At 33.0% G+C, this 23,772-nt stretch overlaps 2 protein-coding genes across 2 annotated transcripts in view; one reads left to right on the plus strand and one right to left on the minus strand.

The window, feature by feature from the left end:
* The window catches only part of LOC136033304 (1-acyl-sn-glycerol-3-phosphate acyltransferase alpha-like), a 77,636-nt gene extending 60,694 nt beyond the window's left edge, over window positions 1–16,942 (minus strand). Inside the window, exons 1-2 of the mRNA XM_065714079.1 lie at window positions 16,741–16,942; window positions 7,424–7,560 (exon numbers count right to left, since the gene is read on the minus strand). Coding sequence (XP_065570151.1) covers window positions 7,424–7,560; window positions 16,741–16,910 — 307 coding nt within the window. The 5' untranslated portion in view covers window positions 16,911–16,942. The remainder of the gene's footprint in view (window positions 1–7,423; window positions 7,561–16,740) is intronic.
* Window positions 16,943–19,565: 2,623 nt separating this feature from the next.
* Window positions 19,566–23,772, plus strand: part of LOC136033313 (uncharacterized) — a 74,683-nt gene continuing 70,476 nt past the window's right edge. Inside the window, exon 1 of the mRNA XM_065714091.1 lies at window positions 19,566–19,619. Within this exon, the coding sequence (XP_065570163.1) occupies window positions 19,605–19,619 (15 nt within the window). The 5' untranslated portion in view covers window positions 19,566–19,604. The remainder of the gene's footprint in view (window positions 19,620–23,772) is intronic.

Here is a 23,772-nt window from a genome sequence, read left to right on the forward strand (position 1 = left end):
TAAGAAAAAATCAGGATGCATTAAGTTCAATGAAGAGAAAAATTAACACAAAACAAAATTCACGAAAAGAAAAATCTACATACAAGTAGTTTCACAGTGTGAAAAATCAGCTTAAAACTAGCTACACGAAGAGAAAATTAATATAATAGCAAAATTAAGTTTATTCATAAAAACGGAAATTAGTAGAATGCTTATATATATATATATATATATATATATATATATATATATATATATATATATATATATATATATATATATATATATATATATATATATATATATATATATATATATATATATATATATATATATATATATATATATATATATATATATATATATATATATATATATATGCATTCTACTAATTTTTGTTTTTATTAATATAACTTTGCTATTATATTAATTTATTATATATATATATATATATATATATATATATATATATATATATATATATATATATATATATATATATATATATATATATATAAACAAGTTTCGTAACCAAAATAAAAATACCAATAATTCTGCAGAGGAAAAATCACCAAACTATAAATACATCAAGTTTAACAAAAAAAAAATTCATGCAACATGTTTTACGAAGAAAAATCAACATACACCAAATTTCACGAACAAAAAATCCTCACACAACAAGTATCAGGAACAAAACCGGTTTTACGAGTAGTAAACAAAGTACAAGTTTCACGAGTTGAAAATAAAAATATGATAAGATTCACAAAGAAAAAAAAATGTAAATATAATAAGGTTCTGGAAATCAAAATCAACATACATTAAGTTTCTTGAAAAAATAATCCGCGTGCAAAAGCTTCACGAACCAAAATTTCAACATGCAGCATGTTTCACGAAAAAGAAAAAATGTAAAACAAGTTTCAAGAGCAAAAAACAACATAAAACCAGTTTCACGAAGAAAAAGAACATGACCTTGCAAAAGTTTCACGAATAAAAAATGAACGTATAATAATTTTCGTCAAGATAAAAGCAACATACATAAAGTTACACGAGCAAAGCAAAACCAACATACATAAGTTTCAAAGTAAAAAAAATCAACAAGCAACAAATTTCGAATAATGGAATTAAGATACAACAGGTTTCACGAAGAGACATCAAACTAAATTAAGTTTCACAAAGAAAAAAACAACACAAATTATGTTTCACGAACACTAAATCGGCATGCAACAAATACAACGAATAAGAATGAATATGCAACATGTTTCACGAAGAAAAATAAAAGATAAATTAAGTGTTTCACCAAAGATAAAATCAACATATAAACAAGTTTCACGAAGAAAAACTAAAAGTACAACAAGTTCAGAGAAGAAAAATTAACATACAGCGGGTTTCACGAAGAAATAATCAACATACAACACGTTTCGTGAAGAAAAATCAACATACAACCAGTTTCATGAAGAGAAACAAATTGAAGTACTAGTTTTATGAAACAAAAAATCAATATGAGACAAGTTTCACTAAGAAAAAAAGGTCCAAGAAGAACAAAATCTACACACATTATGTTTCACGAACAAACAATCAGCAGGTGACAAGTTTCATGACAATAGACCAAAAGGCATTATTTTTCACGGAGAAAAAAAAAAATATATAAGTTTTACGAAGAGAAGAAAATCACCACAAAACAAAAATCACGAAGAAAAATCTATATAAAACTAGTTTCACTGAGTGCAAAATCAACTTACAAACAGTCACACAAAGAAACAAATAAATATGACTTTTAAGTGAAGTTTATTAACAAAGACAGAACTTCGGAATTACATATATATATAAAATCATATAAATATATATATATATATATATATATATATATATATATATATATATATATATATATATATATATATATATATATATATATACAACAAGTTTCATAACGAAAAACACAAATCACAGACTATAAGTGTCACAAAGATACTTCAAAATATAACAAGTTTTACAAAAAAATCGACATGCAACATGTTTCGTAAAGAGAAAAAATCAAAATACAGTAAATTTCACAAATAAAAAATCGCCACACAACTCCGGGAACAAAACCGGTTTTACGAGGGGAAAAAACAACTCACTAATTTCACGAAGTAAAATATCAACATGTCATAAGTTTCAAAAAGAAAAAAAGAGGAGGTAACAAGTTTCTCGAAACAAAAATCAACATATATTAAGTTTCTTGAAGAAATAATCCACATGCAAAAAGTTTCACAAACCAAAAATTCAACATGCAGCATGTGTCATAAAAAAAATATACAACAAGTGTTCACGAGCAAAAAATCCACTTACAACCAGTTTCAAGAAGAAAAAGAAAATAAAAATTTTCCACGAAGAAAAAATTAACGTACAATAATTTTCATAAAGATAAAACCAACATACAACAGGTTATATGAACAAAACAAAACCAACCTACACAAGTTCCAAAGTAAAGAAAAAAAACACGCAACAGGTTTCAAAAACAAAAACTAAAAAAAAAATACAACAGGTTTTCGAATAATGAAAGTAACATAAAACAAGTTTCACGAAGAGAAATCAAACTACAACAGTTTTCACAAAGAAAAACCAACACATTATGTTACACGAACAATAAATCAGCATACGAAAAGATTAACCAACGAAAACGAACATGCAACACGTTTCACGAAGAAAAATACAATATAAATTTAGTTTCACTCTAGAAAAAACATATAACATATAACAAGTTTCACACAGAAAAACTAGAAGTACGACAGGTTTAGTAAAGAAGAAATCAGCATGCAACAGGTTTCACGAAGAAATAATCAATATACAACATGTTTCGCGAACAATCAGCAGGCAACAACTTTCATGACCATAAACCGACATACATCAGTTTTCACGAAAAAAAAATCAAGATTAATTAAGTTTCACGAAGAGAAAGAAAACAACATACAAAAAGTTTGACGAAAAAAAATCTACATACAACCAATTTCACGGAGTAAAAAATCAACTTACAACTAGTTACCCGAAGAAAAAATCAATATGATGGATAAGTTAAGTTTCTTAATAGCAAAAGAACTTAGCAAATTATATATATATATATATATATATATATATATATATATATATATATATATATATATATATATATATATATATATATATATATATATATATACAACAAGTTTCATAACGAAAAATCAGCATAAAACCAGTTTCATGAAGAAAAAGAAAATCAACCTGCAACGAGTTTCGCAAAGAAAAAATGAAATACTTTAGGTGTGATAATGCATGCCAGAGAGGTTTCATTTGCCAGTCATTGTGAGTCATGCTGGCGTCAATTCCTAGGAGTCATCGGAAGAAACACTATTCGAAATTCACTTTAAATTTGAATAAATATTTCAAGGGTAAACGTTCATTTTTGCAATAATATGCTAGCCACTGAGTGCTATAGACTGGAATTTGCCATAGAACATTGCAATCTAACTATGTAATGACAAGTTTCCGTTGTTAAAATAGAAGTAATTGTCATTTGTAGTTTATGAGGTTATTTATGTGGGAAAAGGGTTGAAAAACCCTTAGGCATGATAATGTGCGTCAGAAGGTGCCATAGTGTGGGAAAGTGACGTGTGCTGACACGATGCATCACCTTGACGGTGGCTTGCAAAAAGATATATCAATGGATTTAAAGCATTATTTTTAATAAAAAAATATCTACAAAATGTCTTAGGAATGTTTAGTGGTATTATATGGGTGCCGGAAGGCTAGTAATAGTGTGGCAAAGTAACGTGCATTGACATGGTGTATCACGGAGGGTTGACTTGCGAAAACATCAACTAATGAATTTAAAGCATGATTCTTAGCAAAAAGATATCTGGAAAATGTCAGGAATGATGAAGTGGTGTCAGAGTGTTCCAGAAGGCCAGTCATAAAGTGGCATGGTGGCGTGAGTTGTCATGGTGTATCTCGTTTAGGATGGCTTGCGAAAACACGAACCAATGGATTTAAGGAATCATTTTTCACAATAAAATACCTGGAAAATAACTTAGGATTAGGGCGCAATAGGGTTCCGTTTGCCATCCAAGTATGGCACAGTGGCGCGAATTGACGTGATGAATCACGCCGGGGATGGCTTGGGAAAACACGACCCAATGGATTTAAAGCATAATTTTATCAAGAAAATACCAGAAAAGTGCCTTAGGAATAATGAAGGATGCCAAAGGGTGTCATCAACAGTTTTCCACGGTGGGGTTAATCGCCATGAGGGTATCACGTTGGGGGAGGGTTGCTAAAACACAAACCGATAGATTTAAAGCATATTTTTATCATAAAAATATTTGAAAAAAATGCCTTTGGAATGATGAATGATGCAAAAGAGTGATGTTTTCCATCCGCAGTTTGCCACAGTGACGTGAATTGCTTGGATTAATGTGTTATACAGCTTAAAATTAAGGTAGTAGCTTAAATTTACCTCTAACATCCCCCCTACAATTGCTTGGTAGTGTGGGCTAGACAAATATTGTCAAGGTGCCGCGAATGTGCATAGTATTGGCTCAAAGAAACGCGACATTGTCATTGAGGTATCTCAGAACTAACCTACTACAAAATTTGTCTATTTTTTCTTATAGGAATGTCTAATAGTGCAAACGAAACGATGCATTTTCATTAATATCTCTCAGAAACATATCTTAATATGGATTAACTTTACCTCAAGAAACAATCCTCCCACCTGGAATTGCTTGCTAAGGATAGGCAAGCCACATATTGTCATGGTGGCGTGCATATGCTTAGTCGTGGCTCAAAGAAACGTGGTATTTTCATTATAACCTCTCAGAAATAATTGCATTCAAAAATTTTTCTCTTTTTCTTGTAATTTACCTCTAACATCCCCCCTACAATTGCTTGGTAGTGTGGGCTAGACACATATTGTCAAGGTGCCGCGAATGTGCATAGTATTGGCTCAAAGAAACGCGACATTGTCATTGAGGTATCTCAGAACTAACCTACTACAAAATTTGTCTATTTTTTCTTATAGGAATGTCTAATAGTGCAAACGAAACGATGCATTTTCATTAATATCTCTCAGAAACATATCTTAATATGGATTAACTTTACCTCAAGCAACAATCCTCCCACCTGGAATTGCTTGCTAAGGATAGGCAAGCCACATATTGTCACGGTGGCGTGAATATGCTTAGTCGTGGCTCAAAGAAACGTGGTATTTTCATTATAACCTCTCAGAAATAATTGCATTCAAAATTTTTTCTCTTTTTCTTGTAAGTGGGTCTAATAGAGCAATAAAAACAATTTATTTCATTAAGACCTTTCAGAAATATATCTCAATATGACTTAAATTTACCTCTAATAACAAGCCTCCCACCTGGAATCACTTGCTAGGGTGGAGCAGTAACATATTGTCACGATGACGTGAATATGGATTTTATTGGCTCAAAGAAACGTGGAATTTTCATTAAAATCTCTCAGAAATAAACGAATGCAAAAATGTGTCTCTTTTTTCTAGCAGATGCATCTAAGAGAGCAATAGAAACGATGCATTTTCATTCAGACCTCTCAGGATTCTCACTTAATATGGCTTTAATTTAATTCAAATCACAACCTTCCCCCCTGGAAACGCTTGCTAGAGTGGGTCAGCCACATATTGTCATAGAAGCGTGAATATGAATAGGCATGGTTCAAATAAATGTGGTATTTTTACTAAAACTTCTCATAAATAACCGACTGCAAAAATATGTCTCTTTTTTCTTGCAGGTCTGTCTAATAGAGCAATAGAAGCGATGCAGTGTCATTAATACCTCTCAGGAATATCTCTTAATACGACTAAAATTTGCCTCTAATAACAATACTTCTACTGGAATTACTTGCTACGGAGGAGTCAGCCACGTATTGTCACGGTGGGATGAATACGCATAGTCTGTGCTCAAAGAAACGTGGCATTTTCACTAAAACCTCCCAGAAATAACCGAATGCAAAAATGTTTCGTTTTTCTTGCAGGTGCGTCTAATAGAGCAGTAGAAACGATGAACTGTCATTAAGACCTGTCAGGAATATCTCGTAATATGACTAAAAATCACTTCTAAGAGCACCCCTTCTCCCTGGCATTGCTTGCTAGGATGGGCCTTCCATATATTGTCAAGGTGGCATGAATATGCATAGTCGTGGCTCAAACACATGTGGTATTTTCATTAAAACCTCTCATAAATAACCGACACCAAAAAGTGTCTCTTTTTCTTGAAGGTGCTTCAAATTGAGTAATAGAAACGATGCATTTTCATTAAGACCTCTCAGAAATATGTCTTAATACGGCTTAAGTTTGCCTCTAATAAAACCCTATCCCCTGAAATTGTTAACTAAAGGTGCTTTTACTCCTTTTTGTTGCAGGTGTGTCTACTAGAGCAATAGAAACTATCCATTTTCATTAAGACTTCTCAAAAATATTTCTTAATATGGCGTAAATTTACCTCTAATAACAGCCCTCCACCTAGAATCAATTGTAAGTGTTCCCACCTTTCTTTAATTTATTGTTTTTTGCTTATATTTTATCCTTTATATACATTTTCACTTTTTCTTTTCCTGTCTGTTGAATATTAACTGCTTATTCTGTGATTTCAAGATTTTTTAATGTTGGTGACCCTTTAATTTCATCCCTGATAGAATATTCAAGTTCCAATAGAGTAAAAGACTCTATTATTAAAAAAATTCACCACGAACCACCCCCAATGTTATCTGATAATACCCTTTCAAGCTTTACTTAACTTGCAGGTGCATATCAAATGTAACCAATTCCTAGTAATCGATTTCCTCCTCTGCATGTCAATTATTTCATAACGTAGATAGTACTACCCGAATTATATTATAAAGACTTTCATAATCCAGCTGTCTAGCACTCCATTCAACTGGGGGGTTGGGATTTTTTTTTTAGATCTAATACAAACAGAGATATTTCGATTATAAAGGATCCCTGAAAAAAAACACATCGAAAGAAAAAAATCTCTTAAAGTATTATGTATCATCCCACGTGTGCATCGTCAGTACATAACAACCCGCGTGTGTACCCTGCTCAGTTACCGATGGGGATTCTCCCATGGGCCCTGAAGAAACAAGTCACCTCAGAATGCGTCATCCCTAACATAAGTAAACATTCCCTTTTTATGTAACAACCAAAGAAATCTTGAAAAGCCTTGAAGTGCCAAGGGCTGAAGTAAGTGGGAAAAGGTGATAAAAGCACGCAAATATAGAGACAAAGTCAAGCAAAAAGACTTTAAGAGACTGTACCGTAGTAAATAGATTGTAAATTTAAATAAAACAGTGTAACGAAACTGCTTTATTTAAATTATACCTGTTTTTATCTCTTGAATTTTGTAAATGGAAAAGCAGTGTGATCTAAGAAATTATTTAGGTAAAAAGACAAAATTAATTACAGTACCAAGAAAATCTAGACCACTCTGATGATTGGCAAGTATAACTGCTGCTCTGTCTTTTTCAAGAATCTCTCCATTTTCAATGTGCCACCGCAGTCCAAGTAATTTATTTAGTAATGGACCAAGGAACAATGAAACAATCCTGAAAACATAAATAGCTATCATTTAACATGTCATAGCTATTCATAACATGCAACATTTCGTAGTATGCTGCTTGCTTTTGTTTGAAAAAACTTGTTTTTTTATGTAATCTCTATAAAATCTCTATAAATTATAAGGTTATGGGTCGTAGTCGTTTTATATACAGTTTATAAAATTTAGATTTAAGATTCAGGATTTAAAGCTAGAGTCCCATAGTACTGCCTTAGGCCTTTGTCTTTAAATAGTTTTTAAATTTTTTAAATAGTTTAATTACTTCGATATATAAGGTATAATGTGACAAATAAATTGTTTTCAAAAAGAATTTACATCAAAACCGTATCTAAAAGACTGATGTTAGAAGTGACAGCCGAAGTCCAATCATTGAACTTTCGTTTGTTATTTTGGTTAAAAACATGCAGGTCACAGGCAAAAAATTGAGATCAACTGTCAGACTCTTTTTGAGAATATTTCTATATTCAAGACTCACAGACCTTTAACCAAAAAAATAACTACATAATTATCTATGTTCTATAAGACCATTTGGACAGTATTAAATAAGACCAAGTTGCCTCTCACAAAAGTGGAATCGGTTTTAAAGCTTAAAGGCTGTGAACATTACTTTATAAAGAGAGGTGAATGTCTCCACCTTTGTAGTCAAACTTGCAGTTTACTTAAAACTTACTGAAATGCAGTGTCAATCGGAATATACATGAACTGTGTTTGCTCACATCCTTACAAGGCTACATGTAGTTTTTATTATAACAATAAACTATGTTATATATTTTGCTCATATGCAATATATTACTAAAAAACATATTTTACAGAAAACACTACGACAAAAGAGTTGGAAGAATAAGAATTGCAAGAATGTCAGTTGTCACTCGGAAATTTTTCAAAACCGCCATTACACCCATCCAATGTTTGATTTGAAGTAGGAAGCAATAACACAGTACATTTATATACAATTAGTGCAAAAAAATAAAACGAAACAAAAGAAATATGTTGCTGATGATGTAAACATAGGCCTAAGTGAGCCTCAGCCCTCTTTATCTACTGTGCCCCAGCCCCTGACAGTCTGAAATATGAGCAAGTATTTACTGTTTATCTTTCAGGGTATTTAAAACGCTGTCTAAGGCGCACAGCTCTTCTTTAACACTTCCTAAACGCTTTTCTGTAGAGAAACAGTGGCAGAGAATGAGAACAGCTCTAATCATAAATACTGTTATATTCGGTAAAAAATAGAAAAGATCAAATAAAAAGAGACAAAAATGTGACTGGCTACTTCTGTGTTCAATTCACTCCACCAAGAAAAAAAACCAAATGGTATGGTCTTTTAAAGTGACTGTTCAATATCACTTTGTTCCTGTTTGAAAGAGGACTTGCTTTTAAAGAAATTAACAAAACAATATTGATCTCTGTAATGGGAATTCTTTAGTTATTTTAGAACTACTTCTTCTTGTTCTTAAGAAAAACGCCTAAATCCTAAATGGGCTGCTGCTTGATCCAGAAGTGAATGGACGAGCGGCTGTTCGAGAATTAATATTGGAAAAATTATATTGGAAGTTTTGATTCTACTGTATATTATTTATACATAGCGACTGAAAGCAAGGAGCAACATTAAAACTCAATACAAACAAAAATTACTCCTTGCATAAACGGCCTGCTGCCTCCTCAATACCTTGCTCTTTAAACTAAAGTTTGACTGTTTGTCCTATTTTTTTTAGAACAACTCCTGAATCACAATTGTCATTTAATTAGAATAGGAAGCTTTTTTAAAAGTGCTAAAAACTTTAAACTTGAGGAGAGAGGGAATAATTTCTGTTTATTTTGCTTTTTAATGTTACTCCTTACTTTAAGTTGAAAAATTTATATTTTCTTTTGTTTAATCAGAAGGTCATGGATTTGTGCTTGTTTTTTCCTCAGGGGTGATTGTATCAAATCAATGGTACTAGAACATCATGAGAGGGCTCATTTGAACTGAAATTAAAATTTCTAGTGCATCTTTTCAGTGATCTAAAATATAACCATCCCCCTCCCACTCCCCTTACCCCCCATAATCATCCAATCAAAATTTTGAGATAGCCCTTTTGTTTAGCATTGCCCAAAAGTTCCAAAACTATACCTTTGGAGATAACATGATAAAGCTCTGCAGACAATTGAAAAGTCTGAAAACTATGCCATTAGAGATAACATGACTCCCCTCCCAGCCCCTGAGCATAGGTCTTCAAGTTATAAAATTTGCCCATTGTTTACAAATAATATATGTTATTAGAAAGAATCCAAACATTCTTAGGGGGATTATGTGCTTGGGTGGGCTTCCATGGGGATCATCTTCTATGTGGAGAGAAATTTCCAAGGGTCACCAGGGGAAATTTTACACTAGGAAGATTTCAAAAAATTCCTAAATAATTTTTTTTTATTTGTATTACTTTCTCTTTACCTACTCAATTTTGCACATGAATATATTCTGGGGGAATTGTCTGGAGTAATTTGCAACATGTTTGGATCTCAAAGACACCGTTTCCACGGAAGGGGGCAGAGATTTTCAGAGTGATTAGATAAATGATTAGAACTCTGTTTCTAATGAAAGTATTTTAAGGAGAATTTTTCATCTTGAATCCTCTGCAAGAAATTTTATGGAGAGGGGGGGGGGGTAGTTTCAATGAGGATAGAATTGTAATAAAACAATTTTACAGGTGGGATGTATATTATGTGGGAGGAATTTTTGTTGAGGAACTTCCCCTGATGAGAGGTATTCTTCACAGAGGGTGACCCAGAATTACTGGTATTATTTTCAAAACAGCTAAAAATTAAATAAGAAAGTTTTTTTTCAACAATAAAACTCAAAACGAAAAGAAATTATTCAATACATAAAGAGGTTAAGCCCTCATCAATACCTTAATCTTTACATTAAAGTTTCGCTGTTCTAACTATTTTTTTAAGAGAAACTCTGGAAACACAAGGGCTATTTAATTAGAATTGGAATCTTTTTAAAACTGTTAAAAACCTTATCATGAAGAAAAAAGTATTGAGGAGGGGGGAACCTCTCTCCATATAAGAATATTTTTTTTTTTTTGAGTTTTAATGTTGGTCCTTACTTTCAGTTGAAATAACTTGCTTTTTTTTATTTAATTTGGTTTTAGATGTTGAAGTAAATATATATATAGCAAACAGAATTATTCACATGAAGAAAATTATGAAGAACACTAAACGCTGCATCAAAAACTTGAGTTAATTTGCAATAGATTTGCACAATCTTCACTTCAAAGGATGGGGTCGAATATTTAGTAAAGGTCAGATAGTGGCTGAAATATGAGTTGGCCCTAACAACTTCAAAAGGAACAGAAAAGAAAAAGGGAAAAAGAAGAGCTGGAGAAGACTGCAAGGATAATACAGAATACAAGCATGATAGCAAGACAATTTTTTAGTATATTGTTTTCAAAGTTATCATGAACACTGGCACAGAAAATGTGACTGTTCAATTAAAACCAGTGTTATCTTTGTTTGAAAGTTGTTCAGTATTATCGGCCTTTCAAAAACTTACAAATTTGAAAAAAAATGAACTAATTAACCTGAGGTTAAAGCTAACTTTGCTGTCAAAAGCTACTATTATTTGAGCTCATGAGCGAAATCAAAATCTTGAATATGGTAAATTTATTTCCAAATGTAAAAAATGTCTTACACTCAACAATGTGTCAAGATAGACTGTCAAGAATGGGTGTTTTAGCAATGGAGACAGACCATCATTCATGATTTTATCATGAGGATTTCTTTTCTTTAGTTTTCTTACAATAAAATGATACATCACTTGGCTTACTTACAAATATCAAAGGTTTGTGTTTTTTCAGACAAGGACTTAATTCTTTTTCTAATTTCGATTCAACAGCAGGATTGGGAGAAGTAAACTCATCCTTATAATAGTTTATCATCTTATTTACAAAAATATGTCCAAATCATTTCCAGAACTTCGATGGGTTCTCTGCAATTTTTATAAGTGTTTTTTCTCAATAAGACCAGCTTTATGTTTTCCTAACACTTTAGCAAAAAAACTTTTAGAATGTAGCTCCAAACCATTAACAGTCCTAGACTTTAGCCTGCTTTAATCCTTCCAAATATCCAGCCAAATTTCAGAAGACTTGCCTGCAGACATAAGGGAAGGGTTTTTAGACCAATCCGGAACTTGAGAGCCTTTCCTAACATGCGTGCATAGGACAGCTGAAGCTTCAGCACACTTTAATGCATGGTTAGTTTCTACTAGATAGGTGGTATGTCCAATGGCTATTTCTTTTTCACCAAGGCCTGAACATGAGCACAAAAAATGAAAAAGTGCCTTTATTTTATTTAATATTCTATCACATTCATAATGAAACCTCTTGCAGTTAGCTTTTTTCAAGTCTTTTGTATAAATTTTTATATTTTCAATTATATAAATTATATATTAGTATTTCATATATTTTCCAGGCTGTTCAGAGGAATCAAATGAATTATTTATATTCAACTTATTTGTAAGATGATCCAAATAAAAGCCATCTCTCATTATCTAAACAGTTTCACAGGGGAAAGATGCAATAAAATGATCAAAGTTAGAAGTCAGTGACAGGACACCAATAAACATGAAAGTTTCTCTTTTGGAGCAACTGAGTAGGAACGAGGGAGGGAATTCAGAAGGAGTTGGGTTCTTGTCAATGAACTGTCTGTTAAATCACAATTGAAGTCTCCTGTGATCAAAAATCAAGCATCTAAGTGCTTTAAAACTCTCTTCACAAAACTTGCAAGCCTTTTGCAACCATTTATGAACTTATTATCTGAATGCAAAAGGTAGTAAATAGTTGGCGGGTAAACATTTATACAGATTTCTTTGACAAGGGATAACTGTCTTTAACTTCAAAAGAATATTTTGAAATAAAATAGGCCTATCCCAACAAAAGACAAGTTCAGAACTAAATAAACAAAATTTTTGATTTACTATAAAAATAATGATTTTGCTATTTCAGCTCATAAGATGGCCACATTCTAATGTTCTAGCCTTTTGAATGTTCATGTCAACGTTAAAAGTTATAAATAAAAAAAAAATCTAAATTAATGTTCCATTTTTTATCACAATACCCAACTTACATTGTTTATTGTGTATTTCAAAAAAAAACTTAGGAACAGATCAGGAAAATAGAGTACCCAGTACCAGGGGCCCATCACTGCTGTTACTGGCCCTGTTCTAAGTCTAATTTAATTTTTTATGAAAAACTCTAGCATATCAGAAAATCTAGTTAAGTCAATAAACTAATAATATCAAGTGATTTATCTTGCATAGTTTTAATAATAACAATACTGATACATAGCTTAGATTTTTAGCTATTCATTGATGCATACACTACTTCTCAATTTATATTTAGTAGCAAGATGTGAAGGTTTGAGTTTGCATAATTTGGCTCGATTGTATATGGCTTTTTCTACCCTATAACAGAAAGGGTACTTGTAAGATATACACCCTGCCTAATTTCTTCTAACAAGTTTTTCTGATGCTCAATCCTAATGAAATATACCAAAATAAGATAAAATATAATAGCCTACTTAAGAAATAAATTTGGGCTATATATAATAACATTTAGGGAATGGGGGCTGGAAGAGGAGAGGGTGGCTCAAGCTAAGCTGGAAGAAATTAACAAAAATGCCCATCCTATAATGCACAAATGAATGAAAACTTGAAGAGTAGGATGTTTATTATACAGGTACCAAGTAAAGAATTGTAAAAGGTCAACAAAGATCAGCATCCTTTGGAGGAAGAAGGAACAAAAGTTGGCCTAGGTACTTCAAATCCTTTCTCAAGATATCACCAGAGCTCTGCCTCTATTCTAGAATTTTTTTCATCTATCTCAACTGAGCCCTTCCAGACCAATAAAAGCCACAGTAGGCAAAAAATGAATTCAACCACTGAAGCCATTAAGGTTTCAAAATGGAATATACGCTAAAGGCAATTTTAAATTTAAAAAGAGCATATAGACATCAAGGGATGGATAATTTTTTCACATTATTGACTTACAAATAAAGTGAACATACAACTTGATGCCTTTTTTTAAGCTCTTTACAAATATAATAATTGTTTCTATGACAAATTTAAACCCTTTTTGAGCCCTTAAACCTAACCAAACCTGAATTTGCTGACATTTTGAATAGACCTATTTGTAAATTTAAATGCTGCTTTGGATTAGAAACTTGTGGGATATTTATCTAGGCAACACTTTCTTCCACCTTTTTTTCAACAATAAAACTCAAAACGAAAAGAAATTATTCAATACATAAAGAGGTTACCCCATCATCAATACCTTAATCTTTACATTAAAGTTTCACTGTTCTAAACATTTTTTCTAAGAGAAACTTTGTAAACACAAGGGTTATTTAATTAGAACTGGAATGTTTTTTAAAACTGTTAAAAACCTTATCATGAAGTTTCTAATCCTTTGGATTAGAAACTTGTGGGATGTTTATCTAGGCAACACCTTCTTCCATCAGCTTTCTTATTTACAACACTTTTATCAACAAGAGCTAAGAGCTCATATGGCACTTGTCACAAAGCTGGAAGATCCAAGAGCCAAGAGCTCATATGGTATGAGCTCTAGCAAAATCCTAAGAATCAATAGATTGATTTAAAAGGAAAATCAGAGGCTTAAAGCTGGTTGGGATTTAAAATAAGAGCTCTGAGTCACAATGTCCTTCTAAACATCAAAATTCATTAAGCTCCAATCACCCACTAATAAGTTATAAATACCACATTTTTTCTAATTTTTCCTCTCCCTTCCACCCTCCAGATGGTCAAATCAGGGAAAACGACTTTATCAAGTCAGTTTGTGCAGCTCCCTGACACACCTACCAATTTTCATCCTCCTAGCATGTCCAGACGCACCACACTTGCCAAAGCACTGAACCACACCCCTAAATCCCCCAAAGAGAGCAAATTCAGAATAGTTACATCAATCATGTATCTATAACATTTGCTTATTCTACTCACCAAGCTTCATCCCAATTCCTCCACTCTAAGCGGTTTCCGAGATTTCCAATTCCCCCCCCCCCCCCCCAAGGTCAACAGATCTGGTCAGCATTTGAAATAAGAGCTCTGACACATGAGTTCCTTCTAAATATCAAATTTCATTAAGATTCAGTCACTGTTGTTAATTTAAAAATCCCTCAATTTTCTATTTTTTTCTAAATTAAAACCCCCCAGCTCCTCCAAAGAGAATGGATGGGTTTTCCTGATGATTGTTGACAAATATTGTCTGTTCCAATTATGCCAATCATGTATCTAGAACTTGTGTTTATTCTTTTCATAAAGTTTCATCCTGATCTCTCCACTATAAGCATTTTCCAAAATTTCTCTTTCCCCCCTCCAACCCCCTATGTTCCAGATCTAATTCAAGTCAAAAATGGAGCATGTGAGACATAAGGTCCTTCTATATATCAAGATTCATTAAGATCCAATCACCTATTCAAAAGATAAAGATTCCCAAATTTTCATGTTTTCCAAGAATTCTGGTTTCCCCCTCCAGCTCCCCCAAAGTCACAGGATCTGGTCCAAATTTAAAATAAGAACTCTAAAGCACAAGATCCTTCTGAATATCAAATTTCATTAAGATCTGATCACTCCTTTGTAAGTTACAAATACCACATTTTTTCTAATTTTTCTGAATTATTCCCCTCCCCAACTCAACCAAAGAGAGCAGATCCAGTCCAGTTATGTCAGTTACATATCTTGGACTTGTTTTTGTTCTTCCCATCCAGTTTTATCCTGATCTCTCCACTTTAAGTATTTTCTAAAATTTCTGCCCCCCCCCCCCAATGATGCTGGATCTGGTTAGGATTTGAAATAACAGATCTGAGTTATGAGGTCCTTCTAAATACAAAATTTCATGAAGATCTAATCACTCCTTTGTAAGTTAAAAATATGTCATTTTTTCTAATTTTTCAGAATTAACCCTCCCTCCCCCAACTCCCCCAAATAGAGCATATCTGTTCCAGTTATGTCAATCATATATCTAGGACTTGTGCTTATCTTTCCCACCAAGTTTCATCCCAATCCTTCCACTCTAAGTGTTTTCCAAGATTTTAGGTTTAGGTTTTAAGATTTTAGCCCCCCATTGCACTTCCTGGCTGAAGGGCCAAGAAACAGAGATCAGCACCACCAGTACAGACTGTAAAGTCTAATGCCATATCCTTTACCTTTACCTCCCAGCCCCCCCCCCCCTTCCCCCAATGTCACCAGATCTGGTTGGGATTTAAAATAAGAGCTCTGAGAAACAATATCCTTCCAAATATCAAATTTTATTAAGATCTGAACACCCATTTGTAAGTTAAAAATACCTTATTTTTTCTAGTTTTCCTAATTTAACTGTCTCCCCACTCCCCCCCCCAAGATGGCTGAGTTGGGGAAACAACAATTTATAATTTAATCTGGTATGGTTCCTGATATGCCTGCCAAATTGCATTGTCCTAGCTTACCTGGAAGTACCTAAAGTAGCAAAACCAGGACAGACAGACCACCAGACCAACAGAATTTGCAATTGCTATATGTTACTTGGTAGATACCAAGTGCCATACAAATGCATACTTTAATTGAACATTTGGCATAAGGGAAGAAGAAAATGGCATAATATTGTAAAATTTATGTATCCAACCTAGCCTAATTGTGGAGAATCAGTGGATTTAATTGTGGAGAATCAGTGGATTAAAAAATGGATTTATAATGAAACAGTAAGTTTAAGACACATTTTTTAAGACTTTTATACCCAAAAACTAGAAATATTTTGGTCACTTTCAAGAGCTCAAAAGGCTTATATGTATATATTAATAGAATTAATAGAAAGCAATATTAACAGAAGCAACTATTAGCCTATATTCATAAAGAACATAAAAAGGCATTGAGTGGTAGGTTTGCTTTATTTGTAAGTAAATAATATGGAAAATGAAAACTTTAACAAGTGATGTACTCCCTTTCTTCCTAGCTAAATTATGTCAATTATATGGTTAAAAGTAAGTGCTAAATTGTTGTCTTTACAATCTACAGTTAAATAACAGTAGGTAAAATTCTAGACAAGAAGCCTCAGTTGTTCTTGGAAAGGATTTGAGTTGAACGAATGAATCTCCCAGGACTTTGGCTGTTTCAACTCAAAATTTGACAAAAAGAAAAAATTACCTTGTATTCTTACAATTCTTTGGTCTAACCATAGCAGCTGGTATCACAATCAAAGAGGCAATCATAACCACGGAAAAATAAACTACATATTTAATACAATACTTGGAGACTGGTACATTTGCATATAAAATTACTAGAACAAAAAGTAAAATTAAAGTTAAAAGATCCATGTTGTCTGAAATTTAAAATTACTTGCCTTTTTTCATGATATTGCGATACCAAACAGAAAACAAAAGAGAAAAACAAATATCGCGCTACACCCTTTGAAAAAAAAGCCCAAATACGCCCGAGTCTTCGAAAACCAATCACGGGCAGTTCCAACATTAATTACACTGATTAATTACACTGATTTTTGTGTTTCATAACAATTTTTGGTTCTAAAATAAAAAAATTGCACATGTCGTGCTTCCATCGCAAGACACGCATGGCCCACTAAGTGTAGTTGGATTGGTTTTGGATCATTTTTTTTGTGTCCGGTTGTTTCAAACTTAGCACCAATCTTTTGAAATGAAACGTCAAAAAAGTGGTCTTGGTTAAATCAAACTTTGCACAAATCTTTTGAAACAAATACAGAAAAATGCGGTCCCCACTTTTTGTTAATTCCTCTGCCTTTTGAAAAATCCACATCATTTCGTCAATGACAAAAAAAATTGACCACGGAAATCTTACACATTGAAACACGGGCTATAGGGCTCCGCATGCTGAAATAGTGCTAAAATGGTTATTTTGTGCTAAGTCAGACAAATTTGTATCCCTAATCTAACTCTACTTTTACTTTGCTTGCTTACCCTTTGTTCATCCTGCTGCGCTTCCTTGGAAAAACAATAATTTTACTTCAATAATTTGTCAATTTCACCCGTTTTAGCTGCAGGCTTATACGTCATAGTTGTTAAACAGCCATGATCTCTTCTTCCAAGAATCACAAAAACTTCGAAACATTGTTATTAGTGAAATACGTAAAGCAAGAAAAGAGTATGGTGCTCACGTGCTCAATAAGTTATTGTATTCTAACCCTGAGAATTTCCAAAAATGTATCCAAGATCTCCTGGGAAAGGTCTCTTCTAAGTTTCTCTTACTGGATAGTAATGGTAACCCTGTAAGTGCAGACATCATAAATGACTATTTTACTTCAATTTGTAAAATTCACCCGCCACTCCAAAATATGCCGGCCAACAGTGCAGTGAGTGACATTCCTGTGATTGAAATACATCAGACCCAGCTTAAACTCGAAAATCTTGATACAAATAAGTCAGTATACCCAGGTGATATCCCTACCAAATCGATTTTGAAATATGCCCATTATTTAAGTGTACATCTAACTGCAATCTTTAACCAATGTTTTGTAGATGGTATTTTTCCATTGTGTTTTAAGCGATCTATTATATTACCTATAGCGAAAAACAAGACCCCGAAATTTCCCTCCGACTTAAGACCAATATCAAAAACCTCTATTTTCTCTAATATTTTGAAAGTTTATTCACAATTTGTTCTTTGACAATTTTCAAGATAGAATTAACCCAAATCAGTTTGGCTTTAGGCCGAATCATAGCACCACCCATTGTTTATATACTTGACACTAATTTCAAACATCTTAAGTTAAGTAGTTCCTACGTTGAGGCTATTTTTGCTGATATTAGCAAAGTCTTTGACAACTTGGATCATCAGAGAGTTATTGATAATGCATGGGCTTTAGGTGTCAGAGATTTTGTTTTACGTATGGTAGCTATTTCTTTGTCTAGTAGTGAGCAATGTGTAGTCCTCCCTAACGGAGATTCATCAGGTTTTACATCGATTTACTTTGGAGCACCCCAAGGGACTAACTTGGGTCCTTTAGCATTTTTAATGTTTTTTAACAGTGTTTCACCAAACTTTTACAACATTTTTAAATTTGCGGATGTTTTGACATTACTTAACCTTTGTCAAACCTCAAACACTCTGGGAGTTAAACTTGACTCACTTATTAATAACTTAAATAATGATCTTGACAATGTTAAACTCAATCTAAGGTCAAACCAACTGCACCACCACAGGACATCTTACAATCAAATAAAACTATTTTGGAAAATACTTTGAAATAACTAAAACGTCATTTTAAAAGGCAAACAAGCTAAAAATTAGTAAAATATTTCGGGTTAAGAAATTTAGATCCCAGAAACATTTTTAAACTTTAAACCAAGACATTAGTAAATGCTGCAATTGCAGAATTCAAAGAAAACAAAATTTCAAACTGCCCAACTTATAAACATAATATTTATGTCCGGAACAATCGGTTATTATTTCAAAGTTTGCATTAACGTGACATGCTAGTAAAATTTTGACTTTACTTCCATTTGGACTTTCAAATTTTGCACTGAAGTAGGGCCAAATAAAAATTAATAAATTGTACCGTTTTTACTGGTTTGCTTAAAATTTTTGATCTTTCAGCTCAATTTTAAATAGTGGGTTTGTTTCGCTGATCAAACTCAGACGATATCCCATTCTTACTTTAAGGAATCACAATGCACAAAACATTTATGAGCCAAATAACAAGTTTTTTTTGCTACAACAAATTAGCATAAAACTTGAAAGGGATGAAATTCTATTTTAAGTCCTGCTTTATAGATTAAGAAATTATATTAGCTAAATTTACAAAAATCTTTTTCTCATGATTCTCACTGATTATGAGTTCTTATTCTTCTTGTGAACACGGATATTCTCCTGATTTTCATCTTGGTTATTGCTTGAAATGGAATAAAAAGAAAAAAAATTACAGAGAACCTTGCCTCTTATTTCTTCTATGTAAATGGTAAAGAATTTCAAGCTACCTATAACGCTGTATTAGTAGCTTTAATGAAGAAGTGGCATATAGTATTGGCGGGAGTTCTATGGATGATGTTGAGGTTAATAAATTATATTGTTTTGTATGAAAATATAATTCGTTACATGACTTACAGTTATGTCATACTAGTCTTGGTAAATCTGGAAAGTTCTACACTAGACTCTAGTTAATATTGAGCCAAAGAATCATTCTTTCAAGGTAGACCTAGGCTATTGTGCTGAAGTCAAATTGTTTTTTTTTAACGAAAAAAATTATATGCATTTATTCAGAGCCAGAGGTATCAACATACAGTCAGGGCTTTTGAGAAGTAAACACTACAAAGATCTGAAAACCTATTTTGAAAAATCTCAACATCATTACTTAGCCTGGGCCATTCCTAAACCAGTTCACTTTACTTTACCCCCAATCCCTATCTGATCTATCCATTTCCAGGAAAATACTACTAAGCAGTCATTAACCCTTTTAATATTAGCTAAAATAGATTAATTTGGACTGTTAAGTAAAGTGAAGGGCTTTTAGAAACAATACAAAGTTATGTATGACTTGTAAATTTTTTTTTTTTTTTATAAATTTAGGTAATGGTTTTTCTGTCTCAACAGCATCAACTGTACATTGGTACCAAAACAGTAAACAAGACTTGCAAGATCAGATCAAGTAACTTACACTAGCTTAGTTAGACATAGCCTATATAATTCCATAATCAATACAAGGACAAGGCAAATGCATTGAACTGGTACTTAATTTCTTTTTTAGTCTTTCCAAATGTAATTATCAGTTCACTTATAGATGCATCAATAACCTTATTATCCTTAAATCACACTGTCTAGTGATTGCAGGAAATCCTGTGATAGTGAGCAATGGTAATGACTTAAATTGGCTGCATCCCACTTTGTCTTCCATGGTTTCAGTGGCATCATTTGGGGAAGACAAGGGGGTAGGTACACCCCAATGATTTAGAGAAAAATTAGATAAAATTCTACTCTAGCTAATTTTTGCTATCTTGGAAAGGGGAAAGGTTAGGAATATGAAACTTTCAGGAATGAGTCTACAAGCTGAAGTAGATCTGAGGAAGGTATTTGGAGTACCTACACCCACTTCTTCTCCCTCTACAGGGTCCTGAAATTTGCCTATATGACAGGTCTATAGGCTACCTATTGAAATTTTGATGAAACAACATTTACTTTAATTTTCAGTTATCAGTTTCATATTCTCTGGCTTTAGGTCTGAAAATGGACTAGAATAACTCCATAATGGTGAGTTTGTAGTAATTTTGCTAGAGAGAAAAGATGTTTTAAAAGTCAAAATGCATCTATTAACAATAGTTTCATGACCTAAAATAATTGTTTAGGTAATATTAACATTGACCCTGAAAATTTAATTCCTGTTATACTATTTGATTTGAATATTAAGCCATATGAATGTTCCAAATTTAGGAAATATATTTGCATATCTTTAAAACTGCATAAATTGGGATTAAGCAAATGAGTTGAAAACAATTTTGTTATACTTCATTTAAGCAGAAGATCTATTTTGCTAGGTTTCAGTTTTATAATGCACAGATTTTTAATGGTCATCAAAGTTCAGGACCTTCTAGAAGGAGAAGGATTAGGGTAGGTGCTTCAGAATACCTTCCTGAAAGCAATTAGATCCATCCCTGAAACTTTCATTTTCCTAACCTAATGCTTTTTAACCTAATTTTCCTAACCTAAAGCCAAGACCCTAAATTGCTCCAAAAATGGACTTGATCAATTCTGTAGAGAACATTTATATTCACATGACTGCTAGAACAAGACTTTAATTTTGAACTCAAATCAAAAACACAGGAAGCTAACCATTCATCTAGAGAGTGTCTGGCAGGGAAGTTTTCCATATACACACTAGATCCTGTAATTTGAATTTTATCAAAAATTATTATATAGCCCATGCCCCTTTACTCTCTGGATATTAAGCCAATTTGCCCCCCCCCCCAAAAAAAAAAATGCTGTAGCTACATCCCTGCATGATTACATATGCCAGTCATAGTAAACTCCTGATTTGAATGCACTGGCAGTAGGGACAAATATTTATTCATCAGTCACTGAACTCAATTCTATTATTAAGTAAGACCAAATTATACTTGAGAAGGCATGGTTGGCTGTACATATCTGGGCCTTCTTCTAAACAGCTTCAGTGAATGGCCACTAGTTTTTCACTGGGAGTCTAGCCAGAGATAAGATAAAGGGTATCAACAGTTAATAACTTCTTAGTCAGGATCATCTATTGTTAAATATTTAGTTTTCAACATAATTTAGCTAAGATGAAAGTGCATACATCAGATGATGCATTTCTTTATGTTCCAAGACCACACTGCCTTTCTCTGACAAAACAAATAAGATTTCCAACAGAGATAAGATATCTAATTTGTTTGATATTATTGTTACCTTGAATTGCACTTGCCAGTGATAGGATGATTATGTATTTGCCTGTCAGTGAAGATTGTGTGCTAACTGATCATATGAGTAATCACCATGGCTTGTTGCACTATTCCTTGTGAACTGATAATTTGAATGACTCATTACTGGCAGGAGAGACTGTTTCCTCATCTAATGAGTTCTATAGATTTGCCACTTAATTAGAAAAGAATTTGCTATGAAACTTTGATTTGGCCTTGGAAATTTTTTTATCATGTCTTCTTTTCTTTGAAGAGACATCTGATTGGAAGACAGTTGGGATAAGTTCTTTATGGTTGAGCAGCTTGAATGCCATAGTCATATCCCATCTCTTTTGGTTATAAATCAGGAAGAGTAAATTTAATTTTTTTTTTAAGCCAGGGGGGTAGGGAAAGCTATAGAAACTTTGGATGCATTTAGTTGTGCACCTCTGAACTGATTCTAGTGTTTCTTTGTCAGATTTATTAATTGGTCTGGCAATCCACATGCCAAACTCTAGCTTAGGTTAAATTAAACCTTTATAATGCTTTGAAACAGTTTAGGGTGAATGACTACTGAAAGTTCTCTTAAATATACTGAGAGTCTGACAGGCATTTGATGGCACAGTCTAGGCATGCAAACTGAACTTTAGATGTCCATCAATTAATAGACCCAGATCAAGTTCAGCAGGACTACTGACATTAGATTGCCCCTTTTTTCCATTGACTCAATTGAATACTGGTGTCTTGAGTTTTTTACCAAAGTGGATAACCATGCATTTCTTGACATTGAACTTCAGCTTCCAAGTCCCTGCCCAGTGAGTAAATGAGTCCAAGTCTGCTTGAATGGTTTCTACTTTTCCTGAACTTCAAACTTAACCAAATACCTTTGAGTCATCTGCTTAAAGGATTATTTTATTTCTGATGTTACAATGTGCTTCATTAATGAAAATATTAAATAAAGTTAGACCCAGGACTGTGGCTTGAGATACTCCACTTCTCACTTCCACAATGTCAGAGAGAAATGATCATCCATTATCCCACAGCACTTTAACTGTTTGTTTTCAATTACTAAGGAAAAGCCTCACCCAGCCAATATTTTCTGTATTAATACTAATAGCTTCAATCCTAATATGCTGTTGCCTCTGGCATGCCTTATCTTATGATTTAGCAAAGTCCAGGAAAATCATGTCAAATGGGAAACCATTGTCTATAGGTTTGATGATATATTTGTATGCATCAATAAGGTTGGTCCCAACTGATCTAGCAGAACAGAAACCATGCTTGCATGGGGACAACAGCTCATTTTGAGTCAGGCGTCAAATGACTGCACAATGGACTATTTTTTTTGAATATTTTTCCCACAGCAGAGGTGATACTGATTGGTCTGTAGTTAACTGCCTCATCTCTGCTACCAACTTAGTGCACTGGGGTAAAATGTGCTAACTTTCACTCTGCAGATATACACTTTAAACCTAGAGACTTCTGGAGAAGCTGGGTAAAAGAAAGAGACAGTTCATTATATGCTTCTTTGAGAAATTGAGGGAAGTGCCATCTGGTCAAAATGATTTATTTGGGTTCAGATTTCTAAGACAGGTTTCAAGGTTAACTTTTATTGTTAGTAATAGGTGGCATTACACTTATGACGTCATATTTGGGCATCTGGGAGTGAAGCATTGTCAACAGGTGTGAAGATAGAGGCAAATTGACCACTAAGGAAATTTTCTATTGCTTGGGGATCATCACTTTTATAGCCATTATGTGCCAGCTTGGAAACCTCTTTACATAGCTGTATTTGTCCAGCTCC

The sequence above is a fragment of the Artemia franciscana genome, chromosome 1 (genome assembly GCF_032884065.1).
Source record: "Artemia franciscana chromosome 1, ASM3288406v1, whole genome shotgun sequence".
In the NCBI taxonomy this organism is placed as follows: Eukaryota; Metazoa; Arthropoda; class Branchiopoda; order Anostraca; family Artemiidae; genus Artemia; species Artemia franciscana.